Source organism: Pteronotus mesoamericanus, unplaced genomic scaffold (assembly GCF_021234165.1).
Source record: "Pteronotus mesoamericanus isolate MK-2021 breed Mesoamerican mustached bat unplaced genomic scaffold, CSHL_Meso_final contig_116, whole genome shotgun sequence".
Classification (NCBI taxonomy): Eukaryota; Metazoa; Chordata; class Mammalia; order Chiroptera; family Mormoopidae; genus Pteronotus; species Pteronotus mesoamericanus.
In genome coordinates, this window is record NW_026555027.1 from 34669007 (window position 1) to 34688421 (window position 19415).

At 43.6% G+C, this 19415-nt stretch overlaps 1 protein-coding gene and 1 pseudogene across 1 annotated transcript in view; one reads left to right on the forward strand and one right to left on the reverse strand.

Annotated features, from left to right (window-relative positions):
* The window catches only part of NCEH1 (neutral cholesterol ester hydrolase 1), a 53266-nt gene that overhangs the window by 9412 nt on the left and 24439 nt on the right, over window positions 1-19415 (reverse strand). The window contains exons 2-3 of the mRNA XM_054580614.1: window positions 8694-8922; window positions 6693-6762 (exon numbers count right to left, since the gene is read on the reverse strand). Of these exons, the coding sequence (XP_054436589.1) occupies window positions 6693-6762; window positions 8694-8922 (299 nt within the window). The remainder of the gene's footprint in view (window positions 1-6692; window positions 6763-8693; window positions 8923-19415) is intronic.
* LOC129073673 (ATP synthase F(0) complex subunit C2, mitochondrial-like) lies at window positions 5800-6257 on the forward strand (annotated as a pseudogene).

The window sequence follows — 19415 nt, forward strand, 5'->3', positions numbered from 1 at the left end:
TCAGAAAGGCTGATAAACTGCTCGTTAAGTCAAAGTCAGGGGCTGTACACAGGCCCATAGCTAAGGGGAAACGGAAGTTGTTCCAAGCCTGTGGAAGTTGAAGCCGTGAATGTCACTCATGTTCTGGTGACACTGAAATGGATGGACATCGTCTCTCAAAATAACCTAACCTGGAAACACAGTGGACAATCTTGTACTGTGGACAAGGACACTAAGTTCTCTTCAGGTAGTGCCAGTTAGATGAAAGGTATATGTGATATTCTAGAATGAAATTATACTCCCATGAGATTCAGCAGGAGGGAGATAAAATCTCATTCCTTATTTTGCCCTCTGTCCTTTTTTTCCCTATCCATCATTTTCCAAGAGGAGCTCAATAGATTCGTCTTGAGAATAAAAAAAGGTTAATATTCTCCTCAGTCATAGAGAGCCATATCTTCGGCGGGGGGGGGGGGGGGGGGGGGGGCGTGTTATCTGAAACAAATCAATAACTGCATCCATTGTGTGCTCTCTGTGGGAGACATCTCCAGAGGAAGAATCTATTTATTCCTCTAACAGGTAGATACTTCCTTTCCATTAAAAGAACACATAATGAAATTGCAAAAGTGAAAGGATTGTTTCTCTTTCTGTTGTTAAAATGTGGTTTGTGCATAAAGGTTCAGGAAGGTTCCTTCCTTCTGATTCTACTCTCTAAACTGGCCCCCTTGATACAGCTTCAACCACCAGACCTTCGGCAAGGGAGAGCTGAGATTAGCAAAGGCTTGGCTGATTGGGAGAGAATAACATCCAAAAGAACTGACACGTCAGGCCGGTTTCACCAACATCCTAGGAATGCTTGAGCCTAGAAGTGTGACCCAGTCAAAGGATGCGCTTCTCTGAGGCTCTGTTGACCATTTAAGACTTCTGGAGTCTTATCTTCGCAGGCAGCAGGGAGCTTCTCAGACTCTCCTGATTTATCTAACTGCCTCCTCCCACTCAGATGCAAACCCCGCCTTTCACCTCGAGGGTAAGTAGAGCCAGAGTGCTCTGCAGGTGGCCACAGAAGCCCAGGCAGGCTCAGTGCCAGGTCCTCCCAGCCTCCTCTCTCTGTGTCATTTCAGAAGCTAAACATAGCTCCTGCAGGGCACGGGTGTGAGCGACTCCAGGCTTCACAGCCTCCCTGTAGTTCGCAGTCACAGGTGACTCTGCAGCTGCCACACAGGCCTTCTCTAAAGCTCCGGTCTTCCTCTCCCTTGAAATTCTAAAAGATCAAAACCACAAGAGAAACTGGGGGATTTGAAGTAGTAGAAAACGTCTAAAGAGGAGATGCATTAAGCTAGTGATAGTGACAAGAATAAAAGAATCTACTTCTTTAAAAAAACCACACCATCCTTCTGTGGTATTGAATTGTATGTGCTCAGGTTGGCCTGGGCGAAGTAGAGCAAATCCTTCCTTGGAGGCGAACCTTAGGGAATCGGTCCACCCACCTTCCGGCGCTGCCCACGTGGGACTGACGCGTGGGGATTTCTCTGCTCGGGGGCCCGAGCAGGTAAAGGAACAGAGGGAAAGTCACAACTAGGTCACTGTCACTCGGCGTTTTTCAGAGTGTCTGATTTTACAACTCTTTATCACGATGGGCGTTGTATTGTGTCTTCTAAAAGCACTGTGATTTGGTCAGCTTGTCATCATATAATTTTATGGATTAAAAAAAGAGGCAAAAGTGTCCCACTCTTTGTAATTCTATTAGCAGCAAACTAAGGTTAAGTGTTAGGTTTGGCAGATGAGGGGAGAGAGGACAGGAGAACAGGCAATGAGTTCATCAGGTTTAACCCGTGAGCTGCTATTAAGTGGACTGAGTCGGAGCAGACTGCAGCAGCGAGGGTGTAAGTGTGGGCGTTCTTATGAGTTTAGGGTTGAATCTTAAGGGGTGAAGCATGAGGTAAGCTGCCTAGGACGAGGGTTAGGGCTGGCCAGCTTCTGCACAATGCTAGATTATTCATAAGCCTATTGTTTAGCAGGGAATGTTCGGTGGTCAGGTAGGGCTGGGTGAGCAAGGGCTGTGGCCGCAGGCTAGGAGAGTAAACGGGGCTGGAGTTTCAGGAACAGAGGAAGCCCAGCGTCACCGAGCCGCGTTGGATGGAGTGTGCGGTAGCGGGGGTCGCAGGGCGGGCGGGATGGCGGCTGCGGGCTCTTACAGTGAGCACTCCAGCTTCTTTTCTGTCCGCATTAGCAACGTTCTTCTTTACAGCTCTGTAAAATTTTAAATTCTCTCTGTGTACTGCCACTGCCATTTGCTGGAATGGGACTAGATCTCCGTCTACGTCAAATGGAGAGTTTGAGTGCAGTAAAGATGTAATGAAAAGCAAAACACAACTTGAAACTCTTTTCCACATCCAAGAAAGCAATATAAATGCTTTTTAGAACTTAATAGAATTTATGGATTCAATACCATTTATTAAATAAAATTTAATAATATCCAACATGCCAAATTTGTAAGCTTACATTTTATCTTTTAAAAAGGAAGTTGAATCTTCCTTTTCACCTATTTTTTGTGGTTCTAGTATTGTGTCTTATATAAACTACAGATAGAAAGACACGATGTTATGTTATAGCTAAACTACAGTGAACTTTATGAAAATAAGTTTATGAATATAAAATAGAGCTTCCTAGATTATATAAATGAGGATACATCCATGCATGTTCGCTATTATACGATACATTTTTTCATTTATGTAACTAATACTTATTGTGAAATTATTATGTAAAATATCATAGTGTTGCAAAAGCAGCTGAGTAGAAGGCATGGCCTGTTTTTTATTCCCTGAGGCCTTTGTCTATACCTCAACTACCAGGTCAGTCCCCAGAACCTTGAGCCAGCACCGGTAACATGAACTGAGGAGTTCCCACTGCTGGTGCATGCTTTACATGAGGTGATTCCGTGACCGGGGCTGCCCAGCCCCTGCCCACCAGCTTCCTCAGATTATAACGTTCCCCAAGCCCTTGCCCCACATGAAGCAAAGCCAGGACACCATTACCCGCTCCTGTGGACCTCGAAGACAAGGAAGCACTGTCTGCGGACAACTGCCAGGAGAAGGAGAACTTCCAGGAAGGCCACCGCCTCCGGAAAACTCTCAGGATCATCCTCCTTTATTTCTTCTTTTCATTCGTCAACGCCAGAAGTCTATCTCCCTCTGTCTCCTCCCAAGTTTTATTCCCTTAATGCTCTCCGCCTCCTCGCCTTCCTCCCAAGCCCTCTGATTACACCGCTTTGGACCTCCATGACCAACTCGCTTTGTCTAACTAGGTAATACTCATCCTAAGGACCTCAGTTCAAATATGATTTACTTCAAGACACCTTTTCTGACCCTTCAAACTATGTAAGATCTTACCTATTAGATGCCTCCATTACTACTCACCTTCTACGTCACATCACTTATCACACTTAACATGACTTGCTTAAGGTTTATTTTCTCACCTGGATTGCAAACTCCATGAGAGTAAGTATGATGTCTGTCTCACTCACATTGTATGTAACCAGAATTTAACATAGTAACTGGCACATAATAGGAATTCAATAGATATTTATGGAATAAAAGAAAGAGGCAAGACGTGAAAAGAGATATGTTCCCAAGTTAGACCCCTGAAGACACTTTCCAACAGAACCATCATGATCATATGATGTTGGCTGTGCCTTAACTAGGCTCTGTGTAAACTGGCTGGCCAGGATCCGAAGCGTCTTAGCTCATTACTTCTGCAAAGGAAAGTGCTGTGACTTTCAAACATATGTCAATAAATAAATCTGTAAGTTGGGCCTCTCCCTTCTGTGGGCTACAGCACTAACCCCTAGACTTGCCTAGCACCTGTGGGTGTCAGAAGCCCTTTTATCTCAATTGCCCAAACTGATTCTTGTGATAGCTCTTTGAAGTCATTAACCCAACTCGAGGTATATTTGCCTAGCATGCATGTGCTAAGCCTTGCACTGGGTGATGGGGACCTCAGTGAAAGGAGATATGATTTCTCTTCCCAGCAGCTCACATTTTAAACACACGGAAAGGATTTCTAACCCCATTTTGCACATGAGATTAAATGGTTTGCCTGAGGTCAAACAGTCATGAGTAATGGTACTTGCCTGCTGCTGTGATGCCTCCCAGCTGATAAAATTCTGGAGGCTACACTGTATAGAGTAGGGCCAATGGAAAGCTAAAGATGAAAGTAGTCCCTTCTGTGTTTGAGTTGTTTTTTAAAAAATCTTAAAAAACATCTCTTCCATCCCTGTGTTTTATGATAAGCCTAAGAGCACCTGTTTTACTTGAAACAGGTGCTGACAGGTGGCGAAGAGCATATAGGAAGAGCTTAGGCATGTTGCCAGTTGCTATAAGCAAGTCCCGGTAGGTGAGGCCTGGGCGGAGCATCCTCATGGTGCCAAGTAAAACAAGGCCGACTTCTTTCCTTTCCCCAGGCCTTACAGGAGCTGGAGCCACACAGGAGACCACTGAGGGAGCTCTGAGGGGTTCCCAGGCACCGGACTATAAGATCTGGCTCCATAGTGGGGCTCAGCTGCTCCCACAGTCCCTGCTTTCCTCTGGCCAGATGCCCAGGCCAGCTGCCATCATCATTTACTTGAAGGTTCCTGCATTACAAAACGTCCCTGAGGGCCCTTGAGTGATCTGGGAGGCCTTACTGAAAGGAAAATCTGCTGAGGAAGCAACCACACTTCCGCCTGTGTGACTCTAGGGATTCTGTTCACAGGGCCAGAGCTGCCCAAATGTCGCAGGAGACCAGCCCTGGCGAGGGACTGCCAGAGAAAGGATTCTCTTGTGTCCCAGGTCTGGACTGGGGGCAAGCAGAAGATGAGCCGTGAATGGGGGAGCTGCTGGCGGGAAGAGGCAGAGGGACAGGAGACTGGATAAGCCCAGGGCATGGAAGGTGGATGGTGGTGCCATACACGGTCACACTGTCAGCGTTATCGCTTTCCTTTGATAGTGGCTTGATACTGTGCCTCGGGAACCACTTGGCCTGGCTCAGTTCTCCACTCCACCCTTGTGACCAGCTAGCTATGGGACCTCATGCAGGTCACTTAACTTCTCAGGCCTTGTTTTCCTCATCTGTGAGGAAAAGGTCTAAATATTCATCTTGGATGATTTATATGAGAACTAAGCAGGACTCTATTCACTCATCCCACAAATATTTATTGAATGCCCACTATCTGCCAAGAATGTTACCAGGCAGAGGGACCAGCGATAAACAAAAAGGATAAAATCTCTAAAATCTCTGTCTTCATGAAACTTATTTTGTCTGCTTTCATTTAGTACAATAAATACATAATAAGTTAAACATACGATCTGTCCAATGTTCATGGCAGTTCTGGAGAAAAATCAAGCAGAGGAAAAGTGGGCTGCACTTTTTAATAGAATGTCAAGGAAAGCCTAGCTGAAAGGATGATATTTGAACACAGATCTGAAAGAGACACAACATACACAACAGCATATGCACGCTGTCTGCCACGGAATAGGTACCGTGGTTTTTGTATTATTACTATCACCACAATTCTTAAGTATTCACATTCTTCTTAGTTTCCCAGAAAGATTGTTAATAAGTAATTTGTAGAAACAACTCAAGATATTGATACTAATACTACTGATAATGATGATAATACTAAAATTTGTTGAACTCATTCCCGCTTACAAGGTCTGAGTTACAGAACCTGACTCCAGAAGAGTAACTTTTACACCTTTTGGTCATAGGAGAGATTCTCTTAAAATACTGATTGGTTTTCAGTGTTTGAAAACGCCGTAGGAATCGGCTCTCTGACTCCCTTGCCCTGGGAGCAGCTCTCCTGCCACAGCCCCTCACCCCCTGAAAACGTGCGCCTGCGCCCCGTTTCTCTCCACCCCAGCCTTGGTCCGGGCACCTCGCAGCTGCTGAGCCGGTCACTGTCTGCGGTGGTGCTGAAATCACCAGAGACGCAGACAGATGACAGCCTCCCCAGCTTAGCAGCCCCGCGTCCTCTGACCGCACTGGTTTCTAGCCGCAGCTTCCAAACCAGCGGCATTTCAGGGGACATCGACCCAGCAGTCAAGGTCACTGGGGCTGCCGCAGTGGGCGTGGCTGGCTCTGGGCCTGGAACTGCGACTGTGTTTGGGAGCCTTGTCTTTGGTGATGCCAGGAGCCCTTTTCTGAAGCAACAACTCTTTTCCTACGCCATTCTGGGCGTTGACCTCTCAGAGGCCGCGGGGCTCTTTGGCCTGACGGCGGCTTTTCTTATCTTCTTCATCACGTGAAAGAGCCGTCTCCACCTCCCCTAGTTCTTTCTCCCACGTCTTGCCTTCCCCGGATGTTCCCTTTCTAACGCAGCCCCAGGCAGCCTGGGGCAAAGTGGTGGGCTCAGGATTTGACAGAGGAAGATAAGTCAGTAACTGTATTCATAGGAAAAAAAAAAGGGAGGGGCAGTAATCAAATTTATATGCTGTAGGTAACTAATTGTATATTTCTCTCAACTACAGTTAATTCCTTTTCTAGAAGTTTCCAAAACTAAAATAAAAATATAATTTGAGACATTATAAAGTGAGTTCAAGAAATTCTATCAAAAATCATTTTGTGTAACCTTGGGAAAATCACCTCACCTCCCTGGACCTTTAGTCTATACTGAATCACTTGTAAAATAGAGTAACTAGCTCCTTCTTAAATTATTTCTATGACTAGTATTAATTACTTACTCAATGGAGACAATGACAGCATTCAATTCCTCAGCCATTGCTGTGCAGAGATCATCATAATACCTGATTTCTAAGAGAAACAAAGGGGCAATCATTATTAAATTATTTCATACTGTCTTTTCTTAAATTCTGCTGTGAATTGCTTTTAGACTTGGACTTAAGTTATTAATAATAAAAAGCAAATGGGACAATGTATCTCCTTAATACAGTTACATGTGCAAATGCAAACTTTAAATCAAGTTTCTGATAAAATACAATTACTATAAAATAACAGGAAATCCATATTAGATTGCATTTGAGTGTGTTTTAAACTAACTAAACATTTATTTCATAATGAACTACAAGTTAGGCACCAAATTAATTCTGATTTTGTAGCTCTTTGACTCTGTGCTTTTCCAAAAATCACAGCACATAAACAGTTTTCTTCTTAAAACCATAAAAATTTTCTCTTTCAACATCCTCATTTGCTTCAATTCAGGAAAGTCACCAATTTGAAGATTATGGTATTTTGTTTAAACCAACACATCACAAACTAGAATTTTAAGAACACTTAGCAATATTTAGAAAGGGGATTCAAAGGTTTGTAGTGAGAGAAGAAATTTTATAATGTAAAAAAGTAACCCTTAGCTGTTCCTTCAAAACATTAAGTGCAGATTGTGTCAACAGAAAGCCAAATGTCACATTATCCATAGGCCTTCCAAGGAAGTCTTAGAATCAGAAGTTTAATAACTGCATATCCATCTACACATTTCTCTCAGCCTGAGCTCTTTTTCTTGCAAAAGTGATCAGTTAAAATTATGTACAGAAGGCCAGGTTGACTCATAATCTATACCAGTCCCTATACTTACATTTCCTGGCCTCCAATATAACGTCTGACCTGGCAAGTGTCCAATGGTACAGACTCGCTCTTTTCTAGGAAGATTCTGCCTCATGCATCTTTATATCCCCATCACCCACCACATATTAGGGTCACCAAAGGTCCAGATGTGCACACAATTGAGGTTTTGTACTGGAAGTCCTGTACCCCCAGAAACTTCTCAGTCTTAGGCTATCCTATGTGCTGAATAAATATCTGTTCAAAACGTGAACAAATCAATGACTAGTAGAATAAATGATGAATATGGAGTTAAATGGCAGGGGATTGGTAGGAAAAGCTACACTTTTGGCATTTGCCTCATAAAAAATGCTATTTCAGGAAAAAAAAAAAAACCCAACAAAGTAGAACTAGTTGACATCATTTTTAAACTCAAGGGATGCCAAAGCTCCGGGCGGAAGATGAGGAAACAGCTCTGAGGAAATCCCCAGCAGAGATGAGACCCCATCTCTCTATGCATCCTCAGTACGCATGCCACTGGCCTGCTCCACTGGGCAGCCTGCCATGGTGAACCTGTTCTGCTGATGAAAGTAACCCAATACTACAGAAAACATTCTTGCGCTTTGTAAGATTACTTCACCCTTGGTTTCATATGCAGATAAAACGTTGATGAGTCAACATGAGCCTTTAGAAATACTTGTTCTATTTCATAGAAAGATGTCTTCAAAACACAAGTTGGCAAAAGAATGATAAAGAATTCCCTCATCTTCTGGTCCAGTGACACCTCACCTTGTTTTGGTGCAGAAAGCTATTGCTAGTCATTTGCAACCTTCGTCTATGATTTAGGTCACAAAAATATTTTCAAAACAGGACTACCTTAATTAACAAATAAGCAATGAAATAGGCAAAAACCTTCATATGATAGGTTTTTATGTTACAGTACAAAGGTAAAAATCTTTAGGCTATAAACATAAAATTAATCACGCAAGTCAGGATGCTTTAAAGCATGAAAAGGACACACCACTAACACTTTTGCTGGGACAGCAAGGGCGACTGGGACTGGCCAGAGGAGCCAAGTCAAATGGCCCCCCTGTCTGTACCCAATAAGAAAGTCAAACTCAATCCCATACACCTCTCCCCCAGGGCCAACCGCAACCCCAAACAACCTGAGGGTGACCAGGACATACTTGCGCTTGCCAAGGCCCAGCCTCCCCCGTGGATATAAAGAACACTGCGTTTCAGTGGCTCTTCTGGCTTTGGAGAGCCTTCAAACACTCGGACTTCCACGCCGTCAAAGTCAGTGTCGGTCACCTTCACCCGAGCAGATGACCAGGCGTTTTTCTGGCCGACAGAAGTGATGATAAAATTCAATGCAAGCAGTTGATGGCTCAGGCCCAGGTACTGGATCAGCTCACACTGCAGGGCGAGGGAGGGAATGAAGAGGGAGAGCTCAGGTCAACTTTGTCATCCCCAGAGACGGGCTCACCAACTCTTGGAATTTAAATTCTTACAAGCAACTGCTACTTGAGGGCTCCCTGGCCGTCCTTAATACAATGACAAACTGCATTTACCTTTTGCTTTTAGAGCCTACAGAATATTTTCAGGCATTAGATTCCCTTGGGTTTTCAAGATCAGCTCTGAGGGGGAAATGGCCCATATTATCAAGAAGGCTTAGAAATGCAATAAACTTGCCTATTTAGCTGGATATGTGGCAGCTCTGGGACTGAACCCTAGAATTTGTGAGTTCCAGGATTCAGTCCATTTTGTTTTTTTCTTGGATCAGCACATCACAGTTCCAAAAGCACAGTAGGAGTGGAGGAAGAATACTTTAAGTACAATTAAAAGAGAGGAAAGTTTTATATTTGCGTTGCGCATTTTTAAAGTATTTTTAAGCTTATATATTTCAGTGTGTCTGGCTGTTTCCAGAGTAGGAGAAAGGAAAGGGTGGGAGAAGGAAGAAGCAGAGTCAACCGTGGCCCTGGCATGTAGAAGCAGACCAGCTCAGACGTAACCAGGCGCTTTTCAGAAACACGCAAAGGACCGACAGATGCCCTTTGAGCCTCGAGGACATCGAACTCCGCATTAGGTGTTCACCAGTTATTTGGTGGGAGAAGGAGCAGGGACAGAAGAGGCCCAAGTCATCCACTCAGCAAAGACTTTCTGGAATGTATTCCCCTCTCTTCACCTCTCATACAAGCTCTTTCAATTGAGGACACTTACAAAACTGACTTCCCTGCAAGACTGAATGGCTATGTTTCAGAGGCAGAGATTTGGAAGCAATCTGGAGGCTAGTGACTAGTCAAACTAGAAAGGCTCGGAAGTGTCAGTGTGATTGGAAACAGGGCTGGCACACGTGCACGGACTTTCTCCTAGTGGCTCCAAACCTCAGGAAGGGGAATAGTGGGGGTGACAGCATCCTTCCGTAGAAGACGAAACAGACCCCTGATGATTAGTGAATATTTAATGCCATCATAAGATCAAGCAAACAATGCTACCAGCAGAAATCAGGGCCATATAAAGTCTGCAATACACTGTAATACAGTTTCTGAGCACTGTGTGCACAGGCACACTGGTGTGCCTCAAAGAGAGTGCAGATGTCCTCCACACAGAAGCCTTTGGGCCCTGAGCAGCCAAGCTCCTGAGGCACTTATCCCAGTGTCCCATGCAAATATTAGTTCTGTATACATATGCCATGCCATGAAAGGAGTTAGAAAACATTGCGTTATAAAACCGTTAGCCAGCGTTCATGGAAAACAAACAAAAGGCAGAAACATGTAGAACAGTGGCTGGCACATACTGTTTCAGCCACTGAGCTGACTATTATCATCATTGGTTATTATGTGAGTTGGTTATTATTATCATTGCATCTAGAAATGTCAGCCCAGAAACAGATAGCCCAATATTTCTAAAGAAGCTGGGACATTATGCATTTGTTATTAAGATCATGAAGATGGCAAAGTTCTAAAATTATTCCAGGTTAAACAGATGTAAAATAACGATCTCCAAAAAGTTCATTTGTATGCTTATCTCAAAAGGGACGGGGAGGCCGGGGAAAAGCCATAGTACACTGATACCTACACACATAAATAACTTAGTAAGAGGTCAACTTTCAACATGAGCAAACCACGTTAAATACTTAAAGCATCTATTGTAATTCACTACCTGCTTCACTTCCTATATTCAGAGGTTGGTTTTCTCAGTCAGTGGTTTTCCACCTTTTCCAGTGATGGTCATTTCACCCTGTCAACAGTTTTTTCAACTTCTACTCTCTAAATCCTGCTTTACTCCCACTTATTATAGAGAAACATATTTCCATGGACCATTTATCTGCTTGAAAATTCATGGTCATATTTTTAAAACACTGTAAAGTTGGAGGGAACTTTTAAATGCACATTTAAATTTCTTTATTGGCATGCAAATTATATGACTTGCCCTTACGGCCGCTGTACAGATCACCTGAGATTCACTAATCTCAGCAGAACTCTTGTGAAACAGACCTCAATGTTTGTGGCAAGAAATTACCAAAGGTCACATAACCGTATTCGTTAAAAATTTATTGGTAACCTACAATATGTAAAGACTCTATTGCAAAGGTCGGTAAAAGATGGACTGAGAACTTAAGTAGGTAAGAATTTAAGAGTTGTTTGATTCCCTCCCTTTCCCCAAATTTCCATCTCTTCTAAAGCTTTCATAGTTTCCTATGCTCTCTCTGAGACTTTAACATATAAAGCAATTCTTTAGATTATAAAGCATTGATTCAGATTAAGTTTTTTGTTTTGTTTTTTTTTACGTTGATGGACCTTGGCAACTGCTCACCGTGTGGAGGGAGGGACTGGGATCAGGTAGGCAGCCTAGGGGACACAGAGAAAGCACTCAAAGTAACCCAGGACTTTCACCCGGGGTGTGAGAAACAGAGAACATAGCTGGAAGGACAGCCAGGGAAAGATAAGTCTCATTTTAGAATTATTCCAGGCAAAGCCAATGGAACATCTAGGTAGACAGGTCCACAGGCAGCTCACAAATTCAGAGTCAGAGATTTCAAGGAGGTCCAGCCTGGAGGAAGAGCTCAGTAGTAACTGTTAACTCAAAACACAGTGAAACACTGAAGTAGCAGCCAAGAGACAAAACGCAGTGTCAAGGAAACAGACCTTTGAGAAAACATTCTTTGACAAGCTGAAAAGAAGAATCTAGAAGGGGAATTCTAGAGACTGGCAAAAGTAAAACTATGAGTCAATCATAGTACAGAAGGCAAATTTGAAAGAATTTTTTAAAGAGCTAACAATTTTGCAGTTTAAGGAAGCTTAGGACTGAAAAAAATGACCATTAGCATAAGTAGGATGTCATGATTAGTAACCAAAAGAAGTCTGAGGTGCATCATGGAGGCATAAACCGATTATTTCAATACCCTCATCATCATTGCCTTTACTGTGTGCCAGAGAGCCCAGCTCTGCACATTGACTACTGCTCCTTTAAAAGATTTAGCAGCTACATCAAGATTTTCCCATGTCTCCCATTCTAACCTGCTGGTTGCTCAGGCCAACTGCTAGAAGTGTTAGTTCAGGCTACGTGATACTCAGGAATTACAGCACCATCTCAATCTTCCTCTATCAACGTGAAAAAGCCTGGGTTTGAATCTCATTTCTGCTACTTACTGGGTATACATCTTAGTGAATGCTCTTACATCTTAATTTCCTCACCTGTAAAATGGGAATTAGAGTACCTAACTCATCAAGTTCTTCTGAAGATTAAGTGGGTTAACATATGGAAAGCACTTAGAACAGTGCCTGGCACATATTAAATGCTATATAACTGTTCATTATGATGATTTGCCAACTAATAATTGATACTAAAAAGAAAACTGTTACTTCAGTTTTTATCCTATAGAACAAACATGACAGTATTTATGTCTAGTAAGTTAAATAGACTACAGTATTTAGGGACTGTTTGCTCAGTTTGTTAACGTTTACAACTTAAATGGTTAGACCAACTTGACTTGGTTTTGGTCATCAGTAACTAACTTTTAAGCAAACTTGTAATTTATGCTTAACTTAACTTGTAAGATCCCAGTATATCTTCTAGTGAATCTGAGATATTATAATTCTTCAAAAACTGTTTGTAATAAGTATACACCATTTGAGACTTGCAGAAGGAGAACAGTGCTGCAACCATCAAAGATTAGCATCAAAATCTCAAAGAAATTATAGATGACTTGGAAATGAAATTTAAATTTATAGGCTCATTTCAGAGACTGGAGGGGAGGAAGAGTGGAAAGAACTGGCCAAAAAGCTACTGGAACAACGACACTCCAGAGAAAGGGGCCCTGGAGGCCAGGCTGCATTACTGACCTAAAAAAAAGGCATAATTGACCAACAAATTGGGCGAGACAGCTTAGTTGTGACAGAGATATGCCTTACAGGGCCAATTCCCACCAAACCTCATTCTTGCAAGTAGAATCGAGCAACTGCCGCATTTCTCCCAACGTTGTACAATTGGCTAATGCACCACCTCTGAGAGAATGGATGGGGCTGAACGGATTGCTCCCCCCCGCCCCCACTAAAGGAAAGCTGGGAAGGCAACGCTGGTGACAGTCAGACCTCGCCCTGTCTCTTACCAACTGCGTGGTTCACACGAGGTTATTACATCATTCTGAGCCTCTGCTTTTTCTATGTGTTAACAGAAAACAAATTTCATCTCCTTCCATGGAGTTATTGCAAAAATGATATTAAAACATCTGACCTAAAGCAGGCACTGGTATATTGCTTTAGTCACTGAATCTGATGGTTCTCAAAGCTGGCAGCATATGAGTATCATCTAGAAGTTTTAAAAATTACCAATGCCTGAGTCCCACCCCACACCTATTTAAATAATCCTTTCTGAGCGCATGACCTGAGGCAAGGGTATCTTTTCAGCTCTCTCTGTGATTTCAGTACCTAGCAGGGTTGAAAATCACCAAGTAAATCAAGTCAGCTAATTCATTCAACCACCATTTATTAAGTACCAATTTGGTCATGGCTGGTCTAAGTATTGGGGGTACAGGATGAACTTTTAAAGCACAAGGGCCTATTTTCAAGAAATACGCCAATGTTGTGGGGAGGCTGGGAGGGAATCTCCGCAGAATGTGCCACCTTACCAGGCAGATTATTGTAAGTTAAAAACAAAGCCCAACAAACTCCAAAAGAGGGTTTTTTCCACCCTCTTCTTTTCCTTCCTAAGCGATACAGAGAGAAAAACCTGCTCAGGAAGGCAACCTTAGCAGAGTCACCTTCGCATATTCACCTCAGCACATTTAATTAAGCGGAGCAGGCAGGGAGGAGCCAAGCAAAAGTCTGCTTGTTAGATTCCCCTTTGTGCCTCACTGTTTCTGGGTGGCCATATAAAAATCTGTTTACCAAAAGTTTACTCTTTCTCTCTCTCTAGGAATTGCCTACCTCCCACTCCTTAGTCCAAAGTGACATATAGACCTCATTTTGTCCATCTTTGGAATTTTTATGCTTATATGAATTCTGCATGCACATGTATTAACATTTTATTTTTTCCTATTAGTCTATTGTATGTCATTGAATTATTCAGCCATCCAAAAGAGGTAAGAGGGAAGTTTCACATGCCCTGAAAATGGGAACATCCTAGACACAAGAGATGATGTAGAAACTTCAAAAACAGACATATATATGTTAAAGTACAGAGTATGTGATCCAGCTTAGGAGAGGAGAGACAGGCTATCGGAAGAGGCTGCCTGGGGACAGTATTAGCTGGGCTGGACTGAGTTTTAATGAATGGTCAATAGGTTGGGGAGGGAGAACAGGGTGGGGAAAGGCACACAGAAGTCTGCGTGGAGAACAGGTGTCCACACTTTGCCCTTACGCCCACCGCCCTCACTTTGCTTCACAGGTGTTCAGCACCACTCTCCCTGTTCGGTAAGAACAGGGAGATGACAGAGTCCCCTTTCCCAGTCCCACCCAGGTGGTAAAAATAAAAATGCTACTTTACTTGCTGGAGGCTGGATCTCTAATCCAACACCACTCAGGCTATCCGATCACCATTTCTGGAGGCTTTTAGCAATACAGTCAGTTCCACTAGGGAGGGGAAGCCAATTTGCTCAGAGAAAGCAGGAATTGTAAAGGTGAATAAAATAAAACTATGAAAACTTGGGGACACCATTATTTAAAGGGACAGTGGGCAGGAGAGAAGGAGCCAATCATTAAAGGATATTCTCTACCCCCAAGTGCCCACCCCATCCAAAAGAGGAGGAATTAATTGATAGTATGGCAAGAGAAGCAAGAGGCTGGGTAAGTAAAGGGGAAAGAATTTCAAGAAAGAGCAAGTTGTTAAATGCCTGCAGGGAGGCCACGGAGCTCATCGGTTTTGACACTGGGTTAGGGTATCACTGGAGAACTCAGTAAGTGGCAGTTAGTTGGAGATATCTGGCTAGAGGTCAGGCTGTGATGGCTTGCAAAATGAGTGGGAGTCAAGAAATAGAAACAGTGAATGCGGAGAATTACTCCCACTGTTTGTAGATTAGAAAGGCAGTAGGTCAATAGGGTGAAGGAAAAAGTAAAGAAAATCTTTTTTTTTTTTTAAGACGAAATTTGAGCAAGTGAGAGAGAAGCATCATGGATTGGTTGCCTCCCACACGGGGACCCTGCATGCCCAGACTGGGGACACGTGCCTGGACTGGGGATCAAACCCACAACCCACGTATGTGCCCTGACTGGGAATCAAACCCACAAACTTTTAGTTATAGGAAAACACTCCAACTGAGCCTCACAGGCCAGGGACCATTTTTTATTTTATTTAACCATAGAACTAACTGCTGCTTTTCCTGAGTAAGCCAAAGTACTCCTATGGCACAACACCTAGCAAATAGGAAGTGCTTACTAACTAGAAGCCTATTAAATCGAATGGCTATGACTTCTGTGCATATGCTGATGACTTCCAAATTTCTATCTCCAGGCCTTGATCAGTGGTTCTTAGGCTGCAGGTGCATATTCCCAAACATCCCAGGATCTAACCTAAAAGTTCTTTGATAGGAACAGGTTCTACCATCCCTTCTCCACCTCCAAATTGGCAACTCACTCCAACAAATTCTTTATTAGTGGTCTGACCCCAACTTTAGTTTCCAAGCTGGAAACAAACCTTGATACAGGTTTCTCCCCCTACCTGAAAGTACAGCATTCTTATGAAAGCTTTCGTAAGCTGAAATGGCATGAAGTGAAGAAGCAATACCATTCATTTATGTGGAAACAATTTTTTTAGTATTTCCAGACTGCCCAAATAACCTACCAAACCATAACGGGTACACTTCATTACATTCAGTTTTAGGCTAAGCATAACACCCTTACAAGCTCCCTTAGGCTTTTCTCATACCCTAGAACACATCTTGTGAATGAACGCACAAAATAAACAGACATAAAGCCCAGATGCTCAGAGACAACAGTTCAAAGCTCTGGCGGCTTGAGGCTGAGATGCTGAGATGCTGAGGTGCTGAGTGCAGCTCCTGGGGAAGCCCTGGGGACGCCACTCTCGCTGCTCGGCTGTGTGCTGCCTCCATCAGGGCTTGCTGCAAAACAAACGCTGAATGCTGTGTCTGTTCTTCACTGTTCTTCATAAAAACAAAATCCTCTTCGACTTTCTTTCGTTTAGTGAAAACAGGTACTAATACTGTAGGCCTTTCGTAAAAGCGAAGTGGCACTGCGGGGGACACCTGTATTTTCTTCAGCTCCTTCTTTCCCTCACATGATATCCAGTCCATTATCAATGTATGTCGACTCCACCTGCCAACAAGTCTGACTCCTGTTCTGCGCCCAGCCGCCACCTCTCACTCATACTGCTGCCTTGATTGTATGTTCGTTATTTCCTGTATTTACCTACTAACTTGAATTCTAGACGCTTTCTCTCTCTAACCTGATGTATGTGGCTTATCAGACCCTAAAAAGCTGATCACATTACCTTGCTGCCTAAAAGCTCCCACTGACTTCAAGTTTCCTACAGAAAAAAACAAATAAACCCCGAACCTGACATTCCAGTCTGATGCTACTCTACATTCCAACCCCATTTCTCACCTCCCCAACCCGTGTACTTTCCAGTTCTCTAGAGTCAAGTGCACTCAAGTATAACTCACAAAACTTTATTTTATCCTGAACCTGGTGTTTTTTCGGCAATGGCCTTTAATGTTGTGCTGGAACTAGCTCTTGCCAGGTCACAAAAATCTACTGTTAAAATTTACAAGTCAGTTGACATCAGGTCAGTAGCTTGAAACTGGCCGTGATGAGAGTACTTCTATCTGGAAATTAGCAATAAATACAAATCAGGTTTTCCCTGCCCTGCACCCTACCCCCCATCAGAGAGCACTTCGCTGCCTCTACCCCCGCCCCCCACCCTTTCCCGATCATCCATAGAGCACTGCACACTATTTTGGCATGTGAACTAGGAAGTCAGTTGGCCAAGGTTCAACCCTGGTTCTGACACTTGCTAGTTGGATGTTTCTGGGGAAGTTACCAAACTTCTCTATGCCTCTGTTTCTTCACCCGTAAAATTGGGGTGATCATAATAACTACTTTATAGTGCTTTTAAAAAGATACCTGCTATAGAACTTAGTATATCAGTGCTCATAATGCTCTTTTTACTTGTTTATGTCAGGCCTCTGTAACATTTCAGACTATCATATAATAAAGTCTCATTACTTTAGCTAAGTTGTGGTGACTCACAAAGTAGACCTGGAATTAGCTTGGGGCCATGCTGCCTCACCGGCTGTGTGGCCCTAAACGGAGACATGTACAAGGACTTCAGGAGAGCAGAACCTCATCTTCCAGGCTTTCTTGGAAGAAAAGGTTATAAAGAATCATGTTTCCATTATCCTGCTTTGAAATTCTTAGAACAAGGTTAGAAAGAGTAAAGGAAATAAGATGGAAAGGGAAGAGCCCAGCCCTTGGACATGGACCAGGGCCAAGTCCTGGCTCTATGATTTATTAGCTGCGTGACCTGGGCATGCTGCCTAAGTTCTCTGGGCCCCCGTTTCCCAGATAAAGGGGGGAAGAAAGAGTGCATGTGAGAAGTAAATCCGCATTACCTGTTGTTGGGAAAAGCCCTGCCTGGTCTCAGGAGCTGTAACCCTGCCAACAAGCTGGAAGGCCCCAAGGCCAAAAATAATCAGGACGCCTTGGAGAAAGGCCTCCTCTGCTTTGCCTTGTGAGGGTCAATGGTCAATGACGGGTAAGACAGGCCTTGGCCAACAGGGGCAGCAGATAAGAAATTGGGGACATGGAAAAGAGGCAAAGAGGCTCCCACACCTCTCAGCTTGGCTAGGACACTGCCAGAGTTCTCATCACAGCTGAAAATCAGTCTCCTTAGCCCTCGGTGGTTCCCTCCCCCTGCCTGGCTAACAGTATGGGAAAAACAGCCCTAGATCAGATCTGATGGTTGCCAGGGTAATCAGGCCTAAAAGTAAATTCTTTTTACCTTTTAAGTAAATTCAGAGTGTGCTCTGTTCCTCCCTCATAACTCTGCTCAGCTCATGCTGCGAAGGACCTTCACGTTATTTACACCCCTTGCCCTTTATCATTAAGGCGCTTGTCCTTGTCTTAATTCTCTTTTGTTTAGACTTGTCTTCTCTCGGACCCATGTAAATCAGTAAACTCCTGCCACCTGCTTTCTTAAAGGTATCTATTTTCTGTGAAACTGAACACGCTAATATAAACATATATGTATGCATTCCTGTCGCCTACCCACTGATAAGTTTTTCCATAAAAGCCTTGGAACAAGGCTTTTGGCTACCTGGTTAGGTAACCTTCTGGTTAGGTAACCTTCCTATACGTGTCCTTTCTCACTTATTTCTTTTATGCAGTACCATCTTTGTTAAGCAACCTTTCTTCCCCCACACTGGGAGAGTAGGCATGGACCAAAAGAGCTGTGTGGTACACAACTGCACTCTACTCCATATAGCAAAGCACTGGAGGGAATTATTAAGCCAACCTGTGAAGCACAAATACATTTATGTAACAGTAGGACTCTCAGATGAGATTACTCTACTACAGAATTTCAAATCTGTTTAGTTCTGTATCCAAGCATTTCTTTGCAAGCCACAGAGCAAACCTGGCAGAAGTGTCACCACCGCTCAGTTAACAAGGTAACCCAGGACAGAGAAAGGAAAGAGCTCAGAGAGGGAGCTGACACCCTGACCCTTCACCCTAAAAAGCCTTCCGTTTGTCCTCTCACTCCCAGGGCTACAATTCAATCTGGGGGAGCACAAAAAACATAAGCTTTTCTCTTTCCAGTTCCTGAACCTGTTTGTTTTTATTATCACATAGAAGACAAAGGATTTCTGTACGGCCAAAGTATTTGCTTAGCTCCAAAAGCTTCCTGTATTCCATCAAGACATGTTCAGGAGCACAACAGCGCAAACGTCCTGACGTTGCAGTCTGCCAGTCACTGTTCTCAGCGCGGAGGTAACGCAGACCAAAGGGGGTCCAGCGAACTGCCCAAGGCCACACAGAAAGCGGTGGGCTGGATTTGAGTGGAAAAATTCTGGTTTCAGAACTCTTCACCACCACCCTCTACTGCCACTCATGTGTCCATTTATTTTCAAGCCTATACGATAAAACTGGAAGATTTATGTCTGGGATGAACACTTAGCCTTCGATATTTACACGAAGGGGAACTGAGGCTCGGGTAAAATTCACGGCTCGCCAGGGTCCGCAGCTGCAGCTGCACGACTCTACCCCCGTCTTCCCCTCTTTTCCAGCCCTTCCTCTTCAGCACATTTCTCTCTCACGCCTTCTCGGGCCCTTTCCTCTCGCACCTCCTTTCTCGGCCCTGTTCCATCTCACTCTCCTTTGCCTTCCATACCCACGCACGTGGCAGGTGAAATGAGACTTTAAAAACATTAACTTGAGTTCTTTTTTACTCACACCTCT